The sequence below is a fragment of the Bremia lactucae genome, linkage group LG2, assembly GCF_004359215.1.
Source record: "Bremia lactucae strain SF5 linkage group LG2, whole genome shotgun sequence".
Classification (NCBI taxonomy): domain Eukaryota; phylum Oomycota; class Peronosporomycetes; order Peronosporales; family Peronosporaceae; genus Bremia; species Bremia lactucae.
The window spans coordinates 72,036-97,134 of NC_090611.1; the positions used below are offsets into that span (position 1 = coordinate 72,036).

The 25,099-nt window shown below is 46.3% G+C and overlaps 8 protein-coding genes across 8 annotated transcripts; 3 read left to right on the top strand and 5 right to left on the bottom strand.

Annotated features, from left to right (window-relative positions):
• Positions 1-7,618: 7,618 nt before the first annotated feature.
• Positions 7,619-9,712, bottom strand: CCR75_001266 (uncharacterized protein; the record flags this gene model as incomplete). Its single annotated transcript, XM_067959370.1, has 3 exons — positions 9,160-9,712; positions 8,776-9,080; positions 7,619-8,706 (listed from the first exon to the last, which is right to left on the bottom strand). Exons 1-3 carry the CDS (start codon positions 9,471-9,473, stop codon positions 7,619-7,621), a joined length of 1,707 nt encoding a protein of 568 aa, XP_067821969.1. The 5' UTR covers positions 9,474-9,712.
• Positions 9,713-10,502: 790 nt separating this feature from the next.
• On the bottom strand, positions 10,503-11,930 carry CCR75_001265 (uncharacterized protein; the record flags this gene model as incomplete). The annotated part of the gene is made up of 1 exon (XM_067959369.1): positions 10,503-11,930. The coding sequence occupies one exon, from the start codon at positions 11,928-11,930 to the stop codon at positions 10,503-10,505; it is 1,428 nt and encodes a 475-aa protein (XP_067821968.1).
• Positions 11,931-12,162: 232 nt separating this feature from the next.
• On the bottom strand, positions 12,163-13,386 carry CCR75_001264 (uncharacterized protein). The gene is made up of 2 exons (XM_067959368.1): positions 12,924-13,386; positions 12,163-12,862 (listed from the first exon to the last, which is right to left on the bottom strand). The coding sequence occupies exons 1-2, from the start codon at positions 13,337-13,339 to the stop codon at positions 12,454-12,456; spliced, it is 825 nt and encodes a 274-aa protein (XP_067821967.1). The 5' UTR covers positions 13,340-13,386; the 3' UTR covers positions 12,163-12,453.
• A 211-nt stretch (positions 13,387-13,597) lies between these two features.
• CCR75_001263 (uncharacterized protein) lies at positions 13,598-17,089 on the bottom strand (the record flags this gene model as incomplete). The annotated part of the gene is made up of 1 exon (XM_067959367.1): positions 13,598-17,089. One exon carries the CDS (start codon positions 17,087-17,089, stop codon positions 13,598-13,600), a length of 3,492 nt encoding a protein of 1,163 aa, XP_067821974.1.
• Positions 17,090-17,097: 8 nt separating this feature from the next.
• CCR75_001262 (uncharacterized protein) lies at positions 17,098-18,547 on the bottom strand. The gene is made up of 2 exons (XM_067959366.1): positions 17,986-18,547; positions 17,098-17,911 (listed from the first exon to the last, which is right to left on the bottom strand). Exons 1-2 carry the CDS (start codon positions 18,421-18,423, stop codon positions 17,336-17,338), a joined length of 1,014 nt encoding a protein of 337 aa, XP_067821973.1. The 5' UTR covers positions 18,424-18,547; the 3' UTR covers positions 17,098-17,335.
• A 655-nt stretch (positions 18,548-19,202) lies between these two features.
• Positions 19,203-20,119, top strand: CCR75_001261 (uncharacterized protein). The gene is made up of 2 exons (XM_067959365.1): positions 19,203-19,443; positions 19,509-20,119. Exons 1-2 carry the CDS (start codon positions 19,209-19,211, stop codon positions 20,075-20,077), a joined length of 804 nt encoding a protein of 267 aa, XP_067821972.1. The 5' UTR covers positions 19,203-19,208; the 3' UTR covers positions 20,078-20,119.
• Positions 20,120-20,179: 60 nt separating this feature from the next.
• On the top strand, positions 20,180-21,247 carry CCR75_001260 (uncharacterized protein; the record flags this gene model as incomplete). The annotated part of the gene is made up of 3 exons (XM_067959364.1): positions 20,180-20,277; positions 20,362-20,468; positions 20,532-21,247. 3 exons carry the CDS (start codon positions 20,180-20,182, stop codon positions 20,906-20,908), a joined length of 582 nt encoding a protein of 193 aa, XP_067821971.1. The 3' UTR covers positions 20,909-21,247.
• Positions 21,248-23,106: 1,859 nt separating this feature from the next.
• On the top strand, positions 23,107-24,789 carry CCR75_001259 (uncharacterized protein; the record flags this gene model as incomplete). The annotated part of the gene is made up of 1 exon (XM_067959363.1): positions 23,107-24,789. The coding sequence occupies one exon, from the start codon at positions 23,107-23,109 to the stop codon at positions 24,787-24,789; it is 1,683 nt and encodes a 560-aa protein (XP_067821592.1).
• Between the last annotated feature and the right edge of the window lie 310 nt (positions 24,790-25,099).

Genomic DNA, 25,099 nt, shown 5'->3' on the forward strand with positions numbered 1-25,099 from the left:
ACCATCCCCCCTTAAATTCGTCAAAGAGGAGCGAGGATTTGCGAGCAGCTTAACGCGCCGCTAGTTCACTCAATCACTCTAGCGACCTGTGTTTTCATACACGGCGCCAAGGATGCCACCTAGAAGGAGCCACGTTGGTGGGTCGTCTGCGAAGACGCCCACTTCACCACACACTAAGCGCACGCGCCGCATTAACTCGCAGGCCGCGTCCAATACCTTAGGCGAAACGCCGACAGCTACTGCTGCTGTCGCTTTAACGGGGCTAATGAATCCATCCCACTTTAACAGTGAGGATGCAGATCCGTCGCTCGTTGTCGACTACAATGAGTCGACACCGTCCGTTGCCGTCACCTCAAAGTAGTGATGCTGACAATGAGCTCATGAGGAAGGATGATGGCGCATTATTGCCCATACATATACTTCTATCATGGCTCACGACATGGAGACAACAACATCTACGAATGCTGTCTCGTCGTCTGTGCTGGATAGCGCAGCGACAGGTTATGAGAGCAGTGCCCATAAAAAGGTGCTGCCGCTACTTCGTTGGGTATAACCACAACCCCTTCTGCTCAGACCATAATCCAGACTGTTTCTGACATAGAGGATTCGGAGCCTAAAGCTCCGCCGATGACACGTGTATGTGCTCAGTCGGTGTCACAAGCCAGTCGTTTAGAACATGGCTATGTGACGGGTGGCATATCACTGATGCCCCTCCATCTAAATGGCCTCGTTTAAACGGGCCAAGAGCGTCGCTCCTAGAGTGCGCTCTTGTAGACGCACATAATTATTATGGCGTCTTTAAATCATGGAGGGCTCAGGGAAAAACGCTTAAGCGTATTTCCCGATCCCGGTCGTGTTGCATTCAAATGAAACGCCCGACCAATACGAGGCGAAATTCCTGCGCCGCATTGATCCGCATTCCGATTCGATGAACAGCGGTCGCAGCGAATTAATTTCGCCCGCTTGCGTGTGAAAGAAATCATGGGAGGAACTGCACCCCGTGTTTCTTTTCACAACGCTACTCCTGCTAGTCCATTTGAGACTAGCGAAGAGACAGCAGCTGGTGCTCCTTATCATACGCAGCCACCAAGCCGGGCACGTCAGTACGTAAGGTATCGATCGGTTCCCAAGAGTCAAAAATCTTCGGGTGACCTTTCCATTGGACGAGGATCTGATACCCACGGAGCAGTGGGCAAGCAACCTTCCAACAAGAAAGCGTTGATTCCCACCCGCATCCATTAGTGCAGGGAGCACCCGATAGGAGTGGCGATCTCGCCCACCTAATCGTGGCTGTCGTACCTTCGTCCGTTCAGTCGCAGGCATTTAGCCTGCCGAACGACGTATTGAGGATCTCGAGGGTCACGTCTTGCGACTGACCTCGTAGGATCGTCAGGATTATGAACGTCTGAAAACTCGCTTGAACCTTCTGGAGAAGATAATGCTGAGGGATCCGCGTTACTCGCTTGTGTCCCTCGCTCTCCGAGTCCTGTTTATGGTGGGAGAAGTCGGTCGGCTAATAATTTTTCGCCTTCTACGTCTTCCTCACCCGAACGACGCTCGACTCACAATCGACGTCACCATCTTTTTCCTTAGACGGATGGGGGTATGTGGTCTACCTTCCATTTCAGATGACCTACGTAAAATACGAGGTGTGTCTTCATATACGGGGAAGGGAAAGCCTATAATTTAGGTCTCCAACCTCTTCTACCACCGTAAAGCGCCCAATGAAACGCGGCAACAACTTCGTAGTACCTCCAGGTTGTACAGACATTGCATTTTTAGGTAGGGTAGCAGTACTTAATAGTACTTTTCACCCACTCTAAAGCGCTCATTGTTTTTGCGACTATTTCGGTCAGCATATTTTTTTTGCTTGTCCTGAACACTTGCCTCGCGTCACGGACTTTTCGTGGAATGGCTAATCGCTCATCCACATAGCGTTAAAGCCTCGCTCACGCTTTTAGCATCAAACTCGCCTATGACGCCGCCGAGAGGTCGGTCATAGGACGTAGTTTTATTGACCACTGCTAAGCTGGCAGTGTCACTAGGGCAAGTTTCAGTCGCTGAGATGATACCCTCGCGGGTTATCGTCATATCTGCGCGTCACGTACAGGAAGTAGTCGAGGCAACCAGCTTCACCGTAATCAGTGTAGGTTAACTAGTATCGTAATCAGTTCTAGCAAAGGTGCCCCATTACAATTTGTCTTAACATAACAATCGTGTCTTGTTACGATTGGCGGGATAATTCAAACTCAAGGCTGGCATACAACCCTGTTCTTTAGATTCTGTGGAAACATCGTGATGTGTTCCCAGAAGAAGTGCCGAGGCGCCTACCGGCCGAGAGGGGCGTCGGGCACGAAATTTGATTTGGAACCTGGCACCAAGTTTTCTGTGAGTCTAATTGCGTCAACATTACAAACTTTGGTAATTTCGGAATTATTCTAATCAAAATAAATAAACGGTAATAATTTGTGCTTCTCGAATCGTTTTCTTACAGAAAATAATATTCATTGTTTCTCACATAGAACAATAACATTTATGTAACGGGGCAACGCGTTTTATCATCCTCTCTTAATAGTCACTTTAGTGACTGATGTAAGGTGACAGACAGCTGAAGAAGTCGCTCGCTCAAGTCGTTTGGCGCAATATAAGCCTCAAGAAGAGAGTATTTTTTATCCTGTCTCTCCCTGTAAATAAGCACTTGTTCGTTCTTATTTTAATTCCAACATTGCATTGCGCATGATTTCGAAGCCCGTGCGCGTCGCCTGCGAGGCCGCAAAGCTGGCAGCTGCACGACTCAGTGCAACTGTTAGCGATGCAAGTGTTTCAGTTGACGCTAATGCGTCTACTGTGGAATGAGCCACACACTCCAACTAAAGGTGAAAGGGGTGAGTCATCTGCAACTCCTATTGTAGGTGACTGGGCCGAGTAAACGTTATCGCCCGACTCGGTGGCAACTATTAAAGCCTCCTGATCAACTGGGCACGTCCGTTTAACCTACGGGACAACCAAAGAGGTGATGACGAAAATGTTTGACACTTTGTCAGACCCTTTTTGTTGTGAGTCATCTTGGGGATGACTCCATGGACGATGATAACTTGGTGATGTGGGTATGCATTACCAGGAACGAAGTGATCGTAAAAGTCACTTCGGTTAGCATGTTAGTGGTGGTGCTAGTATGCATCACTAGGGCCAGGTGATTCGAAGGATCATTCCAAGATTAATGTAAGCGGTAACGTTAACATGAACGAAAGGGAGAGGAACCGCAATATTTTGCGGCTCGCTCCGAAAAGAAGCACTGGTTGCCATCTAAGATAAACCTAACTGGTTTGGTCTGGTATAATGGATGGCCTAAGACGTTCACGAAAACCGGTGAATGCTTTGTAGAAGCATTCACTGAGTTGTTGATTGCAAATTCTACCATCAGCAAGAACTCGCTCCAACTCGTAAAAGAATGGACTTATTCGTGGGACTTATCTGTGAAGTATCTCTTCGAAGGTACGTTATTTGCATGTACTGCCTGACCATATGCTTGAGAATGGTCAGAAGTTGATATTTTCAACTGTGTTCCAAGTGATTTGAACACAGATTGCCAAAACTTTGTCACGAATTTGAGGTCTCGATCTGAGACCAGTTTACGGGTATCCATGGAGTCGAAATATCCATTCAGTAAAGTCTCGAGCACAGCCTTTGGTTGTGTACGATCCGGGACTGCAGCGAGATGGACCATCCTTGTGAAACGATCAACAAATACAAGAATACCATTATTCTTATGATTGTCCTTGGGAAATTCGAAGACGAAGTCCATAGATACGGACTGCCAACACTCTGCCGGAACAGGCAGAAACAGTAACGGAACACGGGATGAAGCACTGGGCTTCAACCTTTGACAAGCTTCGCAAGCACGTATGTACTTGCAGATGAACTCATACTGGCGCGGCCAGTAGAAGTCGCGACTTATCGTAGAATTGGTCTATTCACGTCTACGATGATCACTTATTGGTGCACCGTGGCACTCGTAAATGATGCGTTAATATAAATCATTGTGGGTGGGGATGACGACACGAGGTGTGTCGCCAGCAATGGATGTGTAATACAGTAAAGCATTGCTTGTTGTGTATCGATCCGTTAAGGGTCGATACAATTTCGACAATATTTCCAAGGAGTGTTGGGATGATTTCTTAAGGTAATCCATCAGCCTTTTAAAAGCCTTATCTTCTTGATCGACCCTTCTACCGGCGTCAAGTAGTGTTGACGACGGAACCCTTATTGTTGCAGGAGTGGGCTTATCCTCACTGTTGTTTTGCGCTGCCGGCTCGAAATTGGGCCGGCTCGAAAGGGCAGCGACGACATTTTTCGTAAGTCGTCCTGGTTTATATTTCACGGAGAGGTTATACTCGCAAAGAAATACAACCATCTCGCCATTCTTTGCGCGAGGTATGGACTGTTTACGGCCGTAAAGATGCATGTTCTGTATAACAATGAACGGTCCATTTCCCAAGATATAGACGCTAAGCTTAGCCAGTGCTTGTTTCATGGCAAGGAGTTCCATGTGATGCACTGGATAATTGCGTTCAGCTGGTTGAAGCTGACGCGATTGATAGCAGACGACGCGCTCTGCGCCGTCTATGTAAAACTGCATCATCGCACAGCCGATTGCAAGAACGCTGGCGGCACAGACCACATAAAAAGGTCGGTCTTGGTTCTCAATCGCCACTATTGGCGATTGTATCATGCTTTGCTTGATACCCTCAAAGGAACGCTGACAATCAGCATTCCATGACCTTTCTTTACCGAAAAAGAAATATGTACTGTCATTTCGGCATTATTGCGAAAGTACCTATGTAAGTACGCCGCTAAGCCGAGGAACTTTCGAAGTCCCTTTACATTGACTGGCACAGGTCAGTCGGTGATTGCCTTGATCCTTTCCGGATCAGGGCGTTACCGTGTTTACCTGCGATGCACTCAAGATGTTGCAGCGAATATGCACTTCTTGTGATTTGCATACAACTTATGATTACGCAAACGTGTAAGGTCCTTTTGGACGTGGGTCGTTCAACGTTCGACTTTCCGTTCATGGCTCTGCTATGAATGAATACGTCATCGAAATAACGCGGTGCACCGATCTCAACAGATTGGTCACTCATCCGCAGAATGTTAGAGGGGCATTACTGAGTCTCTGTGGCATAACTAGCCTTTTTCATTGCAATCCGCTTGGGGGGCTTACTGCTGTGAACGGGATTACCTCTTCACGCAAAAGGGTCTGATAGAATCCGTCCATCAGATGTAGTGACGAATAGATAGTACTCTTTGCATACCATCAATGACTACATCTTTTCGTGGTATCGGCGTTTGGGCCGGTACCGTTGCAGCGCTCAATTTGTTGAACGCATGCACAATTCGCCACCCTTCTGTTGATTTACGCCCACAGAAGGTCGGAGAGCTATGTGGGGGTATTGACTACCTCATATGACCCGCTACTAAGCGATCGGCAAAGTATTTGTCGATCGCTAATACTTGTTCACGAGGCAATGGCCACTGCTTCATGTAACAGTATTTCGAACCTGGTATCAGGTCGATTTCACGTCGAGTGCCTTTATCCTAAGGCAACTCGCACGGTACGGATTCAGGAAATACATCCATGAAGTCTATCGAATCCTTATATGAAAGATTTGTATTCAAAGACTTACAGAATTTGGATGGCCATCTAATGAACAGGAGGCAGGCATCGTCACGGCTTGATGCTGCCGTTTTATGCATGGCTCGTACTTTCTGAGCCATGCTAATCCTAGGATGACATCAGATTTGTCATCCAAACCTAGTGCGATGAAACCAAGATCGTGCTATTTATTCCTTTACCTTGTATTAAACACCAACTACAAGTTTGGTTATAAATACAGATGCGCCTGTTGCTAGGCGCACTGTCATCCTCGTTAGAGGGATATCGTTTAACACACTTGAGCCTGCGATCTTCTAGCGATTGGCGTCTAATCTAGTTATTCGACGCCCCACAATCGACGTGTGACTTTAGTGGCAGCTTATGTGCTACTATAATTATCAAGGTGATGAGGTTAACCTCATCACCTGAAGCAGTTACACACAATATTTGTGTGTGAGGAGCAAATTTTGTCAAGAGGCCTGCAAAATTGTTTTGACGTTGCTGGATGACCCCAAACCTTTTCTGACGATCCGCCTCGCCGTTGCGATTTCGCAACAGCGTCGGATCCGCGTCCTCCGCCGTGCCTAACGGGAAGTCGAACGCTTCACACAGTGTTTCTAGGCGCTAGGTGGGGGCTCTACACTCATGGGCGTAGTGGCTCGTCTTTTGACATCGATTGTAATTTTGCAATCATTTGTGACTTGAAGAGCAAAGTTTCGCTCTCCATATGCAAGAGTTCCATTGGTTCTGGACCTCCGTTTTCTTGTCGTCTCTAAGGACGATAAGTCCCGCCTACGACCGAACTCATGCGTTCGATCGCTCTCCATTTAAGGTCACTCGAACGAGTGAACTTTTCACGCAAAGCATGGTAGCCTTCTTGAGGGGCTTGAAAGCTCCTTTCTTCTTTATTTAACATGTTCATGTTGGAGGGAACGTGCGTCGGCCGTTGAACGGACTTACGAAGTGCTAACGGGGCACCATTTGCTAGTTCTGATAACAGCACTAGTCGATCTACACTGACTACAGTGAAGGTGGATGCCTCGACTACTTCACGTACACGACGTATAGAGGAAGGTTTTAAGTAGCTAAGAATTCTTAGCTACTAAAATATTAAGTCAAAGGCTTTAGAATAGAGAAAAAGTAAGACTGTATTATTAAATCAAGTTCCTACGTAACGATCTTCTATTTACTACTGAATTTATTTTAAATTAATAACTAACTTTGCATGGCGCCTTCTTGCGTACCGCACAATCGTGTCTTGTGACGACTGGCGGGGTTGTTTTAAGCTTACATCAATCAAACGATAGAACTAATGACTAATTGCGTCAATATTACCAAATTTAATAATATTGGAATTATTAAGTCAAAATTAATAAAGATAAAAACTTTGTACTACTTTACCTATTTTCTTTCATAAAGAATAATATTGATTATTTCTCTTAAGGAAACACTATGATGTAACGGACACACTAGGAAGATGACTGTATTTGAAGATTTATTATTGTATATTGTAGAATGCGATTTATTGAGTCCCCTTTTATTACATAGCAAGGTAAATTTGCGTTGAGAAATCTGCGCACAGGTGACAACATGGCAAATTTGGTAAATTAATTTATGAAAAATTTAGGACGAGTGATTTTTCGTCTAGGTCATAAACGTTCAACTGCACAAGTCCTTCTTTGAAAAATCTAGTCATAGGTATTTAGATTCGGGGGCCAAAGATCTCAAAACGTGACATGACGAATATTTTCCTTGCGAACTATGATAATTTTGTGTTAGCTAGCGTTCTTATAAAGAATGGGGGGCAAGTTCACGAATTCAATATGCATTTCTAAATTTATTGTCAGGGTAGGCCAGGAATTAAACTGCCATAAGTAATGGATACACCCAAAAATGGTCCAGACATCGTCTACCTCCAGCAACGTCACTGCGGTAAAATCGGCTCTTTTAAAAAAGCATAGTCTAAACCTTAAGAGTCACTCGCTTGTGCTTGTAATATTGTTTTTGCAATTTGGCCAACACTGTTTTCGTCACCTTAAGGCGCAAAGCGCTCTCAATTAAAGAAGCTTCTGCCAAGACCACATTGGCGCTATCAGCAAACGTATTGAAAAAGTGCATGATCTCGTCAATAGGTTTACCCATGACATACTTCTCTGAGAGCTGCAGGAGTGCCAGCGCGACTCGAAGCATCATTTTCCAATTCTTTTCATAGAGAAAGATATCCCAAATCCGATTCAACGTGTCTTGAGGAAGCACATTCAGGTAAAGATACAACGTCTGGAACCACCCGACGGCAAACATTTCAACAGGCACCTTTTCACTAACAAAGTGCTCGGCCAGCGCTGGCTCTGTCAATGCGAGCAGCCTCTGCGTCTGAAAACAGTGCTCGTGCAAAGGCTGGAGCCCTGGCGCAAACATATTCTGCAGACCATAATTCTCAAAGAGCGTCACCAAGAGCCAAAACGTGCTCTCGGCTTCCGCTTTCGTTGCTGGCGTCGTCTTGCCATTCATGACTTGATTCAATAAATGCGCCGCAATATAATCCATTCCTTGGCAATACCCAACCGTGGGGAATCGACCGGCAAGCGCGTGCAAAATTTCACTCAATTGAGTCGTTAAATCTTCCGTCGCGTCTTGATCTTCGTAGTCTGTGGCGCGTTTGTGAGGAGCGACACGGCCGTACGTACGACGCACATCCGTCATGATCGACTCGGTCGCGTCTCCTTTGGAAAGAGCCATTTGCAAATACGTGTCATAATCGAGTTCCGACGCGTCACGGATTTTGGCTACATTGGCAACTTTTTCCCAATACGCAAATCGAATGCGAGGCGATAAGTGGCCATACCGGACACAAAACTTGACCAATTTTCTTTCGGACGCAATAAAGTCTCGACAGACTTTATTCACGCAAGCCATTCGCGTCAACGCCGGGACTTCGCCGCAAAACACGAGGATAGTGCCAAGAATATATGGCGTTGCAAAGCACTGGTCGGCCGGGCCTTTTGGCTCGTCTTCCGCGGCAGGAACGTCCATTTGTCGCATCGAGCGTGCTGCAAGAATAACAGATCCAGACCTTTATGAGCCAATAAATACAACAAGAAACAACTTGCTTGACCTACTTATTCGTAGCAATCCCATGCCTCTCGTCGGCGGGTGTTTCGGTCGACTGATGACCTTGTACTTGAGTAAAAAAGCACAACTGGCTTTCTTGGAATCCTCGACGGTCTGGAGCATCTCGACAGAGGTATCTCTAAGGTATATGTCCGTCATGGCATTCAGACCAAAAGAATGGATCCGTCCTGCCGCCGGTCCAGCTGCAGCGAGTGTCGTCTTTATTATACTCCAGCTCTGCGTCGAGCCCACCTTCACTTTACTCGCAGCGGCCGTGGCTGAGCTCTTGGCTCTAACAAGCGAAGGCTGAAATCTAGAGAACCATCCCAAAAAGTAGCCATGTTAGTATCAAACTACCATGGCCTTAAACGACATGAGCAAATGGGTTCTACTTTTTACTGGTTTTGTCCTTCATATTTAAAAACTGCGGTCCCAGCGTCTTTGACGCTGTAGCCGCTCGATTTTTTATGTGTCCAAAGGCACTCGTAATGTTTTGTCCATTCACTCCTGTCGTAGGCGCGTCGTCCGCGTCCTCGTCAGCGCCGGGGTCCTGGGGCTTCGTCACCAAAGGAGCGTGTAGCTTTGTCTGGTCGGTGGGCTCTTCTTCCCCCGCTAAGCTCGAAGCAGCTGACGACAGATTAGGCGATGCAGATGATAAAATCGAGGCCTCGGCCACGGCGTCGGGCACTATTGCACACGTCGTCATCGCTCGTTTTGAACGATAAGCGTGATAGGAAGTGAGGCTCCAATCTCACGAAAATTAACGCCACATTTCTACTGTCAGCTGCTATAAATGGGCGACGTGTGCATGAGGAATAGGCCGGGGGTGAACCATGCGGATATTTTTACCTAATGGTATACCGTAAAGGCCTTGTTTAAAAAGAAAAGCAGCAATCTTATACGTGTCGAATCATCAATCCTTTCGAGAGACGACAATTTAAAGATGGATTCATGACGTATTAATGCACAAAGGGATTAGATATGGCGAACGGTGCCAAGCCATAAAATGAAAGGTTCTTGACAACGCTCGTTGCAAAGCATCTAATGTTGAGAAACGCGGTCAGTCTCTTGAGTACATTTATTTGCCTTGTTGCTTAGTTGCCAGCCTTCACTTTATCAATTTGTGCCTTTCCCTCCGTTGCTATGGTGGCATGCACTACCTTTCTATCAATATTATTGACCCTGCCATTGTTATTCGCAAGCTCTGAAAATTGCACAACTAACGCTATAAATGATGCGCTCATACCAATCGCCTTGGACTCAACCTACACAAGTTGTGAGATCGAGAGTAATTACACGCTGCAAGCGATAGTGAATCCTTCAAGGAAACAGACTTGGGCATTCTGCGCAAGCCCGGCTTGCCGAGCTTTTTTGAATGATACGCTGACTTCAAATCGATTACCCGATTGTCAAGTAATTATTGGTACCCATGATCACAGCCTCACAGAGACCGCAACTTTCGTGCTCTCGCATTGTGAAGCGCTCCATGTCGGGCAAAGCCTCCAAGAGCGAGCGGTCGACAAGGACGAACAACGTAGCAGTGCTCAAAGTATATCGGAACACATTGGTTCAGTTCTAGGTCACTCGGCACCCATGGAAGACATTGGCGCAGTGGCAGGAGCGCTACTCTCTCTGCTCTAATGGACTGATACAGTTCCCACCCAAGTAGACGCAAATGTAAAAATTCGTGAATAATGCAAAAGTACCTTAAAAAAAAACTAATTTTCTAAATGCTCTACTGCTCGGCCTTGTGCTGCTTCCGATAAGCAGAAATGTCGAATGCCCACTTGCGTACACTCATTTTCAAAGCTTTTTCGTCAATCGTCATGAGTTTGTGGTTAGCTAGCAAGTGCTTGCCATTGATCCAGACGTCCGAGACGTGTTCTCGACCCGCCACGTATACAATGTGGTTAATAGGATTGTACATGGGGAGCATTTCAATATTGTCACAATCGACTGCGATCACATCAGCACGCTTGCCCACTTCAATTGATCCAATGTCGTTCTCAAGCCCAAGTGCCCGAGCGCCATTAAGTGTAGCCATCTGCAACGCTTCGGCAGCAGGCACACTTGAGCACTTTTTCGTCTCGGCCTTGGCCAAAATGGCTGCCAATTTCATTTCGCTAAACATATCGAGCGAATTATTACTTGCTGCGCTGTCCGTGCCAATGCCAACGTTAACTCCCCGCTCCAACATTGCAGTGATCGGAGCAAGGCCAGAAGCTAGCTTCAGATTCGATGACGGACAATGAGCTACATGGACGCCAGCTTGAGCAATATCTTCGATCTCTCCGGCTGTGAGCTGCGTCATGTGAGCGCAAATAAGGTGCTCTGACAACAACCCCATCCGCTTTAAATTCGCCAAAGGCCGAAGTTTGTAAGCACTCTGATGACAGCTCATGGAATTACGATTTTGAGTCGCACTGTCCTCGCACTCTCTTTGCGTCTCGTGAAGATGCATGTGCACACGGACCTTATGCTGTCGAGCTAGGACATTGGCGGTCTGTAAATGCTCGTCGGACACTGTGTATGGCGCATGAGGCGCCATGGTCACAGTGATGAGATCATGGCATCCAGAAGCATACTTTTCTAAATACGGCAGCGCTTTACAAAAATAATCTGCTGGTCCTGAGCCGTATGGCGATGGAAAATCCAGGACAACGAGGCCTACCGCTCCACGAAAGCCGGTAGTTTCTAGTACTTCACACATTTCGTCGGGAAAATAGTACATTTCATTGCAGCACGTGGTGCCACTACGCAGCATTTCAGCCACCGCGAGGGTCACGCCGACTTTGACAAATTCGGGTCCGACAAATTTGCCTTCCGTGGGCCAAATGTCTTCTGTGAGCCAATTACAGAGTGGCTTGTCGTCCGACAACCCACGAAGCAGCGACATGGTGGAGTGCGTGTGTAGATTGATAAGGCCTGGAAGGACAATGTGATTGGGGAGGTGACGCTCCTCGATGCCAATAAAGAGCTGCTGCGCCTTGTCATGGGGAAGCACGGCGACAATGCGCGAGCTTTTGACCACGACGGCGTGGTTTGAGAGCACCACGCCACGAGGAACGACGGGGATCACGTGGGCCGCGTAGATAATTAGATCCACTTTCTGCTTAAAACTTGAGGCATCGATGTCGATGGGAGCTTGTGGCGTTGGTGGCATACTTCGTTAGTGCTTTACAGCAGAACCGCTTCATTTGCAACATAGGTTGGTAGAAAGAAAACGAGCAGAATTGATTGGAGATCAAGAATAACATGTCCATACTAATTTTACCGCATCATTTGCATCAAGGATTGGTAAAAAAGAAAAAGGAGCAGAAATGACTGGAGCAACAGAGTGCATACTAAGATTACCGCATCATTTGCAGCGACGGTTAATAAAAAAAAAGAGAAGCCGTTACTTTAATTTTGTGCTAACTACGTGAATCATAAATTGAAATGTCTTTGAGCTTCGCATTGAAAGATTACGGTGGTCATACACTACTTTGAAACTCGAGCCAATCGCAGAAACTTATGCTCTAAATTGGGTGAATGGCATTTTTAGATACTTAATTTGACATTCACCTCGTCTTTCATTAGGCCAATTATCTTTCGTGAATCCAAATGGCTACTCTTAACTAGATCATGTAGCCACTAGGCGATGAGACCCATTTAAAAAAACAGCATCAAAGACATAAAGGGCTCACTTACTGCATCCTTGCCACTCGCTGCTCCATCGCACGAACTTGCTCTAAAAGCTTCTTTTGTGCTGCAAGTGTCTCCTGTGCGACTTGCAGCATAGCATTGAGCTTGGATCTCGACACAACCACCTCATCGGCGTTACTGTCTGATGCCGACTTAATGGACGAGCACAGCTCTGTCTTCGATTCATTTTCTTCTCTGCGCGTGCTGTCATCTCGGATTCCTGACGATGAATCAAACGCAATTGATACGGATGCATCCGTCAGCACTGCTTGACCGCGTTTACAATCTAAATAGGAGCAATGGCCGTGATCGTGAACCTTCCTCGCTGGTTTTTTGTATCGAATATGCTCCAGCTCATGTATCAGCGCTCGAATTTCTATCTGCTCCTTCAAGTAGCGCCTTGTGGTTCTTCTGCAACAACTTACGTTCGCAAAGAGTTATCTATTAGTTTTAAGAGTTCTAAACTAGTCACCTTTGACATCTAGAATTGCCTCGTTGATTCTGTCGCGCGGCTTCACTTCGTCGATTGCGTACGAGCTTTAGAAACGCTGCGTAGCTGAGTCTACGCTCGTTCAAGTTTCCTCCTTGGTAATAATATTCATCGTACCCTTGCTCTAGTAGTTGCACAGTAGTTTCTTTATCTGGAAGTTTGGAAAACTGCTTGGCGCAATGCACATATTTTCTCAGTAGAATTAGTTGAATGCCTTTGCCAATTTTGTGGCGTCTGCGGACACAAGTGCGGTGCGAGGAGACCTGGGGGCCGTCGTATCTACCACATTCGTCGCTCTCATTCTGTAGAGAAGAAGCAGGTTCATGCATGCGTAAGCTCATGGTGCTATCATCGGTGGCCAGGTTGGCGGGAAATTCATTTACATCCAGAATATCCATTCTGTGTCAGATTAGTCTGGACATATTATGCTATTTATGATTTAAAAGCGAGCTCAAAATTCTAACAATGGATTATATTGCACGTTGAATTAGTTGGAGATTATTTGAAAATCAACGCAGTCATAATTATTCCTCCAAAAGCACTATTTTCTAAATTCGAAGTCGGGTCGCTATTTAAGCATCAACGCCAAACACAAATCGCACCATTTCAAAAAATTGGAGTTACAACATGTAGAATTAAAATAAAACGGTAAGGTTCTAATATTCTTTCAGCGTCAGTCTTGGTACAATATTCATAGCTTGCAACTCCTGGAAGAGCAGCTTGCATGCGTATGGAATTCGAATGCTCACAACTTTTTCCTCTGATTTGCAATGCTGGCACCATCCCTCGTAGCCCAACATGCGGCAACCCTGACAAACGTCGGCGCTAAAAGCGTCACTGGACAGCATGAGTCGTTCCATGAGCAGCATGCTGGCGCCATAGCCAATAAGACAGTCGCGTTCCATCTCACCAAGACGAAGACCTCCATCGCGAGAACGTCCTTCAGTTGGTTGACGCGTCAGAACTGCACGAGGTCCACGGGCACGAGCGTGCATTTTGTCCATGACCATGTGTTTAAGTTTTTGGTAGTAAATGGGTCCCATAAAAATGTAGCATTCAATTGGTTCCCCCGTGATTCCAGAGGTGATATAATCTTTGCCGGCATAATTAAAGCCATTTCGCACCAGCTCCCGTGAGCAGTCAAGTACGTTATCCGCAGAGCCATACTTCTCACCAAACGCCGTGCCATACGCGCGACGGCCAGTGAGCACTCCAGCCTTACCTGCAATAAGCTCAATCATCTTTCCAACTGTCATTCGACTGGGAAACCCATGCGGGTTCATAATTAAGTCAGGGCATACACCTTGGTCGTTAAAGGGCATATCTTCTTGGTTGCGAATCGTGCCGCACACACCCTTCTGACCATGTCGACTACTAAACTTATCCCCAATCTCCGGACGACGAGTCTGACGGATCAATACTTTTACTAAGAAGTGATTTGCCTCGGATGAAGTAAGAAGCACCTTGTCCACGTAGGCTGGTATGGGACCCTTGTAGGTCGTCGGTGAGGGTGAGAACGTTACATCCAGTGGATCACGGCCATCAACCGAGTCGTTAAACTGAGTTGGCTGCTCTTTGTTTACCATAATCGCGCCGTTCTGGACAATACCGCCGACACGACTAATGCCATCTGCGTCAAGGGACGAGTATTTGGCTGTGCGGAAGCCCATACCAGTCCCACTAGAAGTAGCGACACTGTCAAAATCTGGTGGTCCCACAATACGATCATACGATCCATTTGCGTACTTCTTAATCATAGTCTGGTACTTTTTAAAGACCATACAACGTCCAAAACCACGATCCAAAGAGGCTTTGTTTAAGACGATAGCATCTTCGATATCATAACCAGAGTAGCTCATAACAGCCACGATTGCATTTTGTCCTGCAGGCACACAGTCAAAATTCACAAGATCCAATACACGGGTTTTCACCATGGGCATTTGCGGGTAAACCATCGTGTAAAGCAGTGTATCAATTCGCTCATATTGATTCATAGCAATTGTACCGATGGCTTGTTTGCCCATTGCACACTGATAGGTGTTACGCGGAGACTGATTGTGGTGCGGATACGGGATTAGACCCGACACAACACCCAATATCGTCACTGGGTCGATCTCCAAATGAGTCGTACGATCACCAATCTCGCTCTCGTGTAGCGCCACAAGACAATTGTTTTCTTCATTCACGTCAACGTACTCTACGCAGCCTTCCACAATAAGACTACTGAGGTCCCGCACACCAGCACGCAACTCGTCCATATGACGCTGCGTTAAACGTGTTTGGTGCGTGAGGGGATCAATAAGGAGCAGGGGACGGCACACACGACCACCATCCGAAGCAATGTAAACGACATGTTGTACATCGTGAATCATGACAGATACGAACTCGCCAATGAGACCAGCACGTCGGATACGACGCAAGCGGGTCACAAATGCACGAGGATTTACGTGCGTTCCAATGATCACACCATTTAGCATTACCAGATAATTCGACGCGTGGTTAATCTCTTCGCCAGAACTAAGAGATACATCTGTCACCCCTAAATCGAAACATAAGCGTTTGATTGGAGCAGGTTCTTCATCGGACGTAACGTGGCACAGCAATGCTAGATTTTTTACAAGTCCACAAGCTTCACCTTCAGGTGTATCAGCTGGACAAAGCATGCCCCACTGAGACGGCTGTAAGGAGCGAGGACCTGATACTTTACGTGTCTTTTCAAACTGAGACGAAATACGCGTCATCATGCCTAACGCTGACATATACGAAAGACGCGAGAGGACGTGGGTGACACCAGCACGATCCATTCGAAAGCGTTTTAATGTCCAGTTACCAGTCGAAAGTGCATAGTAAAAACCTTGCGTGATTGTGTCCGTACGAACACACTTGAGAATATCAAACACCGATGCTCGATTCGGTTTGCTAAGCACCATATCTGCCTGGCGCTTCAAGTCGCTATTGAATCGTTTAAAAAGGTCCTCAAACAGTAGCGATAACAATTGGCCAGCAAGCTCAAGACGTTTGTTACCGTAATAATCCTTGTCATCCATGCGCGTTCGATCCTTGTCAGTAAAAAGGATGCGACGTACGATATGTGCCACATAAATGCTCTTCAGACGAAAATTATAGTTCTCGCACGGGACGTGATTCAACACCAAATTCGCTAACGCCGAGCGTGCAGCATCCACCAAGCTACGGTCGTTCTGTGGTCGACTAACGCCGCCACGGTGACGTCCACTTGCCACTCCAACCTTGATGTTCGCGTTCATTTTCGATCCAATAAGCTCCAGCGCTTGCTGCTGCGTAAAGATCTTAAGGTCTGAAGCTTCTTCAAAAGAGGCAGACATGGCATCGCAGATATCGGACTCACTACCTACCAAGCTAACAATCTCCTGGTCACTTTCCATTCCCATTCCTCGGAATACAATGACAATGGGAATGTCACTACCAAACGAGTTCGACTTCAAATACACGCGGCCTTTGTTTAAAAAGATATTCGTTCTTGACTTTCGTTCGTGCGTGGAGCTGGTAATACTGGCGCACACGTTGTGCTTGCTATCCTCTTCTATAATAACTCGATTCTTTGATAGCTGCTCGTGAATAAGCACTACCTTTTCAACGCCGCGTACGATAAAATAACCTCCCGGGTCATACGGACATTCTTTCAGCTTGGCTAACGCGGCCTCGCTCTTTCCTGCAAGCACACAGCGCGAGCTGCGTAGCATAATTGGAATACGACCAATAAGCACCTTGTTGTTCGTAACGATTTTATTGCCGCGGCGATAGCGCACACTCACGTAGACGGGCGCGGCATACGTGCGGTCGCGTAGACGGCACTGATGAGGCGTCACGCTGGCGCTAACAAAGGCCTCCTCGTCGATAGATGGCGCTCCTAATTGAATGTCTGTATACTGCAGGAAAAACTTAGGATCTGCGTCACTGCGCACGACATTATTGGCCTGCGCTCGCACGATGTTGCGAATATCGACAGACGTAAAGTAATCGAACGAGTCAATATGTTGCTTCACGAGGCCTCGCAGCTGCAAAAAGTACGGCAGCAATTTCCACTTGTCTTGAACACTGTTCACAGGCTTCTCCAGCTCCGCCATGGACACGGCGGAGTGGGGCTCCATGCCGACGGACGGCGCCATTAGAGCGAACGAGTGCGGAATGCAAAATGAATGCTTGATTACTGGTCGGTGCGGCATGGATGTGGCACACAAGAAATTATAAAAAATAAAGTTACATGTTCAATCAATGCATTACACCCTTGCGTTACCCTGGTTATCCTGGCGCTTAGTATCCCTGATGTCATTTTATTGGCATGGAACGTAGCGTTTGACACTTAAGCAACGCATTGCAACGCTTACGTGGTCCGATTTGTGCGTTTGTAGTTGTTACAAATCGAGCGTGTTTGGCGATTCCTTTGTGGTCCGTACCAACTCTGTCAAGAGAGAACCTTGAGCCCGCAGCAAGTCAAGCAGTGCCTGACGCTCTTTTCCTTCTTGCTCCGCCTTTTGTTTGTCCCAATACAGCCTCTCTTCTTCTAATGCCACTCTCCGCTCTTGCAGTCGCAGCTTCCGTTCTTCATAATTTGAAATCGTATCTCCAGTCCTCTCTACTCGGGATCTTTTCGTGTCCTGAATGAGAGCAGCTACAGGCATTGACGACGTCCTCAAAGGACGCTTGGCATCATTCTGTTGCGCCTGTTGCTTAATTGTGGGGCTCTGTGAGGATGGACTTAGGCTGGGACTGGCGCGAGAAGTCACGGTCGAGGTCGAGGCTGGGGCGGGCGCAATAGGCATTAATGACGAAGACAGCGGCGCCGCCGCAGATGAGGTGAATCCAATGGGCTGTGACCCAGCTAAATTGGCGGATACGTCCAGCTCTTCTAAGCTCCGTAGAGCATCCTGCAGCGCTGACTGCACGCGCTTCTCCCGCATCGCTCCCTTGTTAAGTGTCTGCTCGTCTACCTGCAAGAAAATTAGTCCAACTTCGTCAGTTCAATTCCTCTCTCGGCCAAATGCATGCTTCAAGAGTAACGCACCACTCGAGTTAAAATAGCGATAAGCTTGTAGCGCATATCAAACTCCTCGGGTGTGCCAGAGCCACGCAGCGTTGATAATTCGTTCTTGCGATACGCTTCCAGCAGCATGTCAACGCGCCGCTTCACGATAGCGTGATCCAGTGTGCTTCCACGCGAGAAAATGACACCCTTGTTGCTCTCAAGCACGGTCTGCACGCGTGTGGCTACTGCCATCCAAGCCGAGCGCGTGCGTCCGTAGCCCGCGGCCCATGGGAAGTCGCGGATCACTTCGCGCACAAGCAGCACGTCGTAGGCAGGCTTAAAGCGGAACAGACGCCTCTTGCTACCGGATGCATCATCGTCATCTTCGCCTTGGAAATCGTCCATGTCGTCACGCTGTTCCTCGGGCTCTTCCTGCTGCATCATCTCTGCATCTTCATCTTGCGACTCGCGCGTCATTTTACGACAATTTTCACAGGGGCGGCAAAATTTGTATTCTCAACTTTTGCGATACTAAAATCAAGCAAACGCTATTTTTGAAGGCTTGGCCAACCGTTTGAGCTGCACGGAGTATCTTTTACAATAAAACAGCTACGTAATCGTACTTACCTGCGCATTTTGAAGTTTCGGTGTAGCCATCCAGACTCGTACTTAGCAAAAGACGGAATGAACTGAATAGTTACGATTAGGATCATTAGCTTTATCAGAAATTGACATGACGGTGCCCGTGATTGTCGTTGACGACCATCATCACTGTCTGCCAGAGATACATTTGGTTAGTCAGACGATTGCACTTGGTTTGATATTATAAATGTACCTCTTTACTGATCGAAACGTCCTGCCTTAGGCTATCCGTCAGCGTCGCTTGCCCTTCTCTCAAATTCACGTGCTACATGTAGACGCACATCCAGACTTGTCTTTTTCCGCTGCGACGAAAACTGACGTGATTTTCGAGCCAGAGATTCTCTATGACAGACTGGACGAATCGGTTGCAGGAATTGCGGAATTCTTGATGCCATTGGTGTTTGCTGGACACGTGAATCAGATCACTTGGTTGAAACCTTCATGGGCAAGACAGGTATACGCAGTTCTTTTTAAGTCGACAACGTATTGCTTAACTTTGACCGTAATGACTCTAGATGCCAATAGGGTCGTTCAAACAGCTTGCAGTAGGGAAGCGCTTGACGAACGGTTGGTACACAAGTGACTCATAAAGAAGAAAGACTGACTTGCGCGCAGGTGCAATGGGGGTGACAAGTGAGCTGCCTCATTTTGTAGAAGATGATCTTTACTGCTCTTTGGAGGAAATGGATTCATCGTCGACGAAAAAGTGGGACTTATTTGCCATCGAATTGAATACATCGCATGAAGCTACTGCTATCGCGACTGAGGCGATCAAAACTGCTCGACAGAATTCAAGAGCATTTCTTCTCGACATTGATCTTGATTATTTCTCGACGTGGAACCCGTTTCGCAGAGGTGCTTTAAAGTAAAGATTTTAGTTTGTGGACTGCGTAATGAACATTGCTGCTGAATTTTGCTAGAACTAAACACATATATTGACGAGGCAGCAATAAAGACTGTGACGCAAGTATTCTCAACCGTACGCTACAAGCAAAGCTTACTTGATCTCATGCAAGCGAAGCAACGAGAATTTGAAAGAAAAGTTTTCTGCCAGCTTATGAAACGGCTCGAGGCAGCTGATGCAATGGAATTGGCATCAAAACGCACTTCAGAATGGACACAAATCGTTCAAGAGCTGATTCCACTGTATGCTCACGATGTCAATGCCAATGACATATTTAAAGACTTGTTTCAAATTCTCGAGCAATATCGCGATCAGAAAGAGGTTCGACATGAAATTTGGACTGCGGGTCCATTTCTTGACTTGCCCAGCCACGAAACCTCATTGGAAGAAATTATAAGCATGGTAAGCGAGCTCGAGCAATTTCTTCGAACGAGCGCACTCGACGCTCCTGCAATCGTGACGATTGCCAAGTCCACGGGAGATAAATTTTTGCCGCCACATCAGGTTAATTTCGTATTAACTTGTGTCCTTGAAATGCTTGCGAGAACTTATGGTGAATTGTCGACAAAGTCGACTTCGGTGTAGTATTTAACATTATGAATAATACAACCACAATTGTCAAATTTAGGTGGTCGTATTATCTTTGTGATGTTCTTACACCAATCCGAACGTAAATACCTAAATTTCATGAACACATTTTCGTGTGACCGGATGAACGTCGCGCTTCCAAGCATTGCTCAGTTTGGGCTCGTGTTCCCCGGCCGCCCTGTCATCACTGACTTTCGGTCGGTACATTCAGATGACACGTGGCATTTTCAATGTAAACTTATCGTCAAATATCTGCTACTCTAATCCTCATTCATCGATAGGGAAATTGGACCGGCGCATTACGTAGTAGACATTATTGAGCCAACGCAAGTGACGGACCTCACTTTCTTCCTGCTTCCTAGCTCTCCTGTTCCGCTGGGTTTTGGAGGTGAGTTACTGCCGCTATCAAGTATAAATTATCGTCTGGTTTTGGTTAATACTTTGGCAATAGCCGTTCTATACTTTGCTGTGCCTGCTTTACAAAATTGGCAGTTGCTGGGAACAGTTTTCGCTGAAAAGCCCAGTGCAATATTTCGAACAACCTGGCCCACGCATCCAGATGTAGCAGGCCAGCCCGTGCTGCAGCTTGGTGTCTCCGTTGAGAGCTTGGACAATATCAAAAATTTAGGTATTGAAGCCAGCGGATTAGAAGAGCGCAAGGCATTTGCGCTCAAAATTGCTCAAGATTTATTTAATTACCTCAGCTCCTTCTCCAGTAGTATTGACCAAGGTTGGATGACAATCCCTACCAATTTATTGGATAAGTGGATGGAGCGCTTTGAGGCAAAGTACCGACGGGACCCCAATTTTATGATGAAAAGTCAGTAGAGAGAGCTAAAATATGTTTTGTAGGGCATGATACAGCAATAAACTAAAGACGATGCCTTTTCCGATAAAAGATACCTTTAGCCTTCGGCGAAGTTTTCATAAGCAACCAGATAGGGTAACGCAAGTTTTCAAATAAAGAGGCAAAGCGTGTTGTGAAAGCACTACAGTTTTTTCTTTATACGCAGGTTTTTACCATCGCGTAAGTGGCCCAATCTTATGACGCCCATGAACTGATATGCTATTTTTTCAAGTATTCTATACTGCAACGTCGAAGTTTTGTCAATCAGTTCCAGTGTTTCAGGGACTGTCTTAGAGAATCATGTATATCTAATAGTTAAGGGCTTATTTTATTTGACATATATTCTATAAATAACTTGAGATACTTCTATCGCCTTTTAACATTTTAACGAGTTATTTGAGTGTTTTGCGACGTTTTTTATTTATAGAAAATGGAATTATAATTAAATTAACAACTTAATCTGGTAGGCTCGTCAGGCTAGCAAAAATAGTTTACAACTCACTGGGGCCGTCTCATATAATTTTAGTATCTAAGAAGGCAGAAAAATGGTAAATCCATTCCTAAATAAGATCTAAGAGAGAGGGTCGGGTTTCGCGAAAAGGGTTGCCAAAATATTAGTGCCCGAAGTAAAAACGTGTCTTACGAATGTAAAATACTTGTAGCGTCATCACAGATACTAAATGAGAATTTATAAGTATTTTGCAAGCGGAAGAGGTAGAAATTTACAACTATAGTTAGTATTAACGAATTGCAAATCATAAGTAATAATCAAAATCAAAAGTGATAGGTTTTTAAGAGCGTGCCAATGCTGCTATCATTGTCAATGTTAATGCCGTAATAATTCTGTTTTAAAATGAACCTTAAATACTTAAGTAGGATTTACAAATCGTTTTGTATTCGCCGCTAGGTAATTTAGCTCGACATCCTCAAGGTCTAGAATTACTGGATTTGTCTGATTGTTGCAATTGAATCTGTTTTTACTCGCTAAATTAATACATGTAAGCGTCGTCTCAGTAAATGCCTGAAATAGGCCTTTTCGTTGGTGCTATTTATGTACCAAAATCCAGACCGCCGATTATCTAACGACTTCCGGAAAATTGCTCTGGATCATCATCTTTCTGTAAAGCTAAGATAAACCGATAGAGCCGGTCTCAATGAAGGACACGTTTTTTTATTAAAAATGTCATCCCACTTTTGACTCCAGCAATTTCGACGGCACCTTACAGAGCATTTTAAACTTCTGCTTGGAAATTGTCACAGGCACAAATTCTTTCTAGCGGAAATCAAATCTGTCCACTTTTTTACAGTCTGATCATGAGCTGCTAACCTAATTTTCTGTAAAAGAAGTTACAAAGCTTACGCAATCGCTTATTTACAAATCGCCTTTTGATGGAGACGCCCCCTTTTAAAGGTGCTTCGGTGCACAAAAGGTGTCTAAGTAATCTTATGTATCGTCGCACCCTAGTGGTTTCGCGCCTCTTGATGTTAGCAAACACCGACCCGGCAGATGTATGTCGTTCATAATAATTGTGGCTCACATTTACAAACGAATCTCGGATACAAAAGCGTTTCAGCCCGGATATAGTTTTTAAATATTTTTAGGGAAAGACGACAATCATTTTATCTATTATAGGTGCATGTAGCTCCTGTCGGCTGACAAGACAAGATTACCAACGGCAAGTTGCAACGCTATGATTTTGCCAAATTGTCTTATTCTGCCACGCTTAGATCGTATGTCGTAATTTGACGAAGCCTTCTGCGATCAAAGGAAAGCACCATGGATACAAACTGTATCAGTTTCTGTAGCCGTTTTGCCATGGACGAAAGACGCACTATAAAGTTCGAGCGCTCTATGCCTGCAACGATACTAAAAAGAGCAACGCTCTTGCATTACTATGAGCCCTTCAACCACCTGGATTTGCCTTATACCGCGGCGTGTAGGAGCGAGTTCGTCAAATAAGACAAATCCATTGCGACACCAACGGTAAGACCACAAATAGTAAGGCGACTTTTTTCTATGTGACCACAGTCAAGCCAGCTGGGAACTTTTATACACGGACGTCTGCTCGTCTGGAAATGTTAGATAACTGACGCTACCGCTGCGCCTGTGGCACTGAAGTTCATTTCACTAATTGGACAGTTCGAAATAGTTGACACCTCTCAACTACACAACTGAAACATGAAGCTGATGTGGTTAGTGAGTCTTAGCCTTGTGGCACTAGTCTCACGACTCAGTGAAGGTCAGACGTGTGGGCCTCGACTCCGCAAGGACTGGAATGCTCTCACAGAGGCTGAAAAAACGACGTACCGAGGCGCCATTGCGGCTGCCATGGATTCGGGCGAGTACGCCAAATTCATCGAGATGCACACCGAGATGATGTCGGAGCGAGAAGCCCATCGACAGTGCATGTTTATCTACTGGCACCGCTACATCTTGACTGCGTTCGAAAACATGCTACGAGGCCAAGGCGGGGACTTTGCGTGCGTGACGGTGCCGTACTTTAATTGGATTACCGGCAGTGCTCGTTTCACCGCTGGGTCGTGTTCCTCTTTTGGCGATTGCCTCTCGATCGCCACGGAGCTGGGTGGGTGGACGAGTGGCGTTACGCGCACCTTGTCTATCAATGGCGTGAGCAACACTGGTCGTTGTGTCAACCTACCGCCGCTCGACCATTTTTGCCAACTAACCTCCTCGGCACCAAGTGCCTGTGCCAGGTGCGTCCCACGGAGTAATTGGGGTACAGTCCGCTTGCCGGCATCGACGAGTTACGCGGCAATTCGTAACCAAGTTTTAAGTGGTCGAAATATCGGGGAAATGTCGTCGTCAGTTGAGCAAGGATGTCACAATAATATTCACGCAAATATGGGCAGCACCATGGGAACGTTCGCCGCCCCTGCGGACCCATTGTTCTGGTCTCACCACGCCATGGTCGATAATCTGCACGTCATTTTCCATCGCTGTCGCGTCGGAACCGCTCGTATGACGTTTGCACAAAAAGCCGCGAATCCTGTCGCATGGCAGTCGTGTGCTCGTCGGAATTCGAATGTTAATTTTGAACCAACCGACGTGGTAATGATACGAACGGGCCTGCGTGGGAATAATCCAATTCCTGCGTCGACTGACCCGGTGGTTGGTCGATATTTTGCTGGATTGCCTAACCAGTATGCGGGTTTAATGGATACTCGGGACTTGGGCGTCCATAGCTACGGGTACGAAATTAGTGGCCAATTGGCTTCTTTGTTTACTCAATGTGATGCTTCTCCGACATCCCGACGGATGGAAGAAACAAACGCGAGCACCCCGCATGCCAATTGTGGCGCCGGACCTGACTACGCGGCGCTTAACAACTTCCCCGAGACGGATTTTAATGGCCAGGAAGACGATCATCAGGACGTTGTGGTTATTGATAATTTGGGGAATCCCGTATCGCCAGACACTCCCAAGGATGACTATATTTCGGACGATTCTGCCAAGAAAGTCGTCTCGTGGTATGATCAGACTTTGGACGCAATGGGCGGCGACTCGCCCGAGAATATGGTTGATCTTGAACGCCAAGCGTGTATGTTTGAGCACATTTGCTTGGGTGGGACCCAAGATTTCTCACCAGAGTTCAAGGAGCTTTGGAAGGTCAAGGAACCACGTTGTAAAACTATCGTGGATGCCATTTCCAATGGCTCCCAGACGATACAGTACGAAGCATGGCGTGAGGACATGGAATTAGCTTTTGGATGCCCCGAGCCAACAAACGATATGTCTTCAAATTCAGGCTCGGACGGCTCGTCCCAATCTAGTAAGTGTGGCTTTCTACATGCTAACAATACGATTCAGCTTGACGAACCCGAGGTTAATATACTCGGGTAGAAAGAGCTTGAGTTAGGTATTTAGCGTTGCTTCCTGCTGCTATAAAGCTTTTGCACTGGGTTAGATTATAACAATTCGAGGTCGATATGTACAAATAAATTGCAATTTTTGTGTGCCATTGTAAGTTGCATTGCTAAGCATACATATGAAAAAAAAGAGCAACGCAATTTTTCTAAAGCAACAAGTCGATCGTTTCTGCAAAAATATTTTTGTAAGTAATCGCTACGCTACAGACGGATACTTGAGCACGGGGCTACAAAGAAGGACTGTAAGGTTATAGAGTGAGTAAATTGAAGATTATCTGATCGGG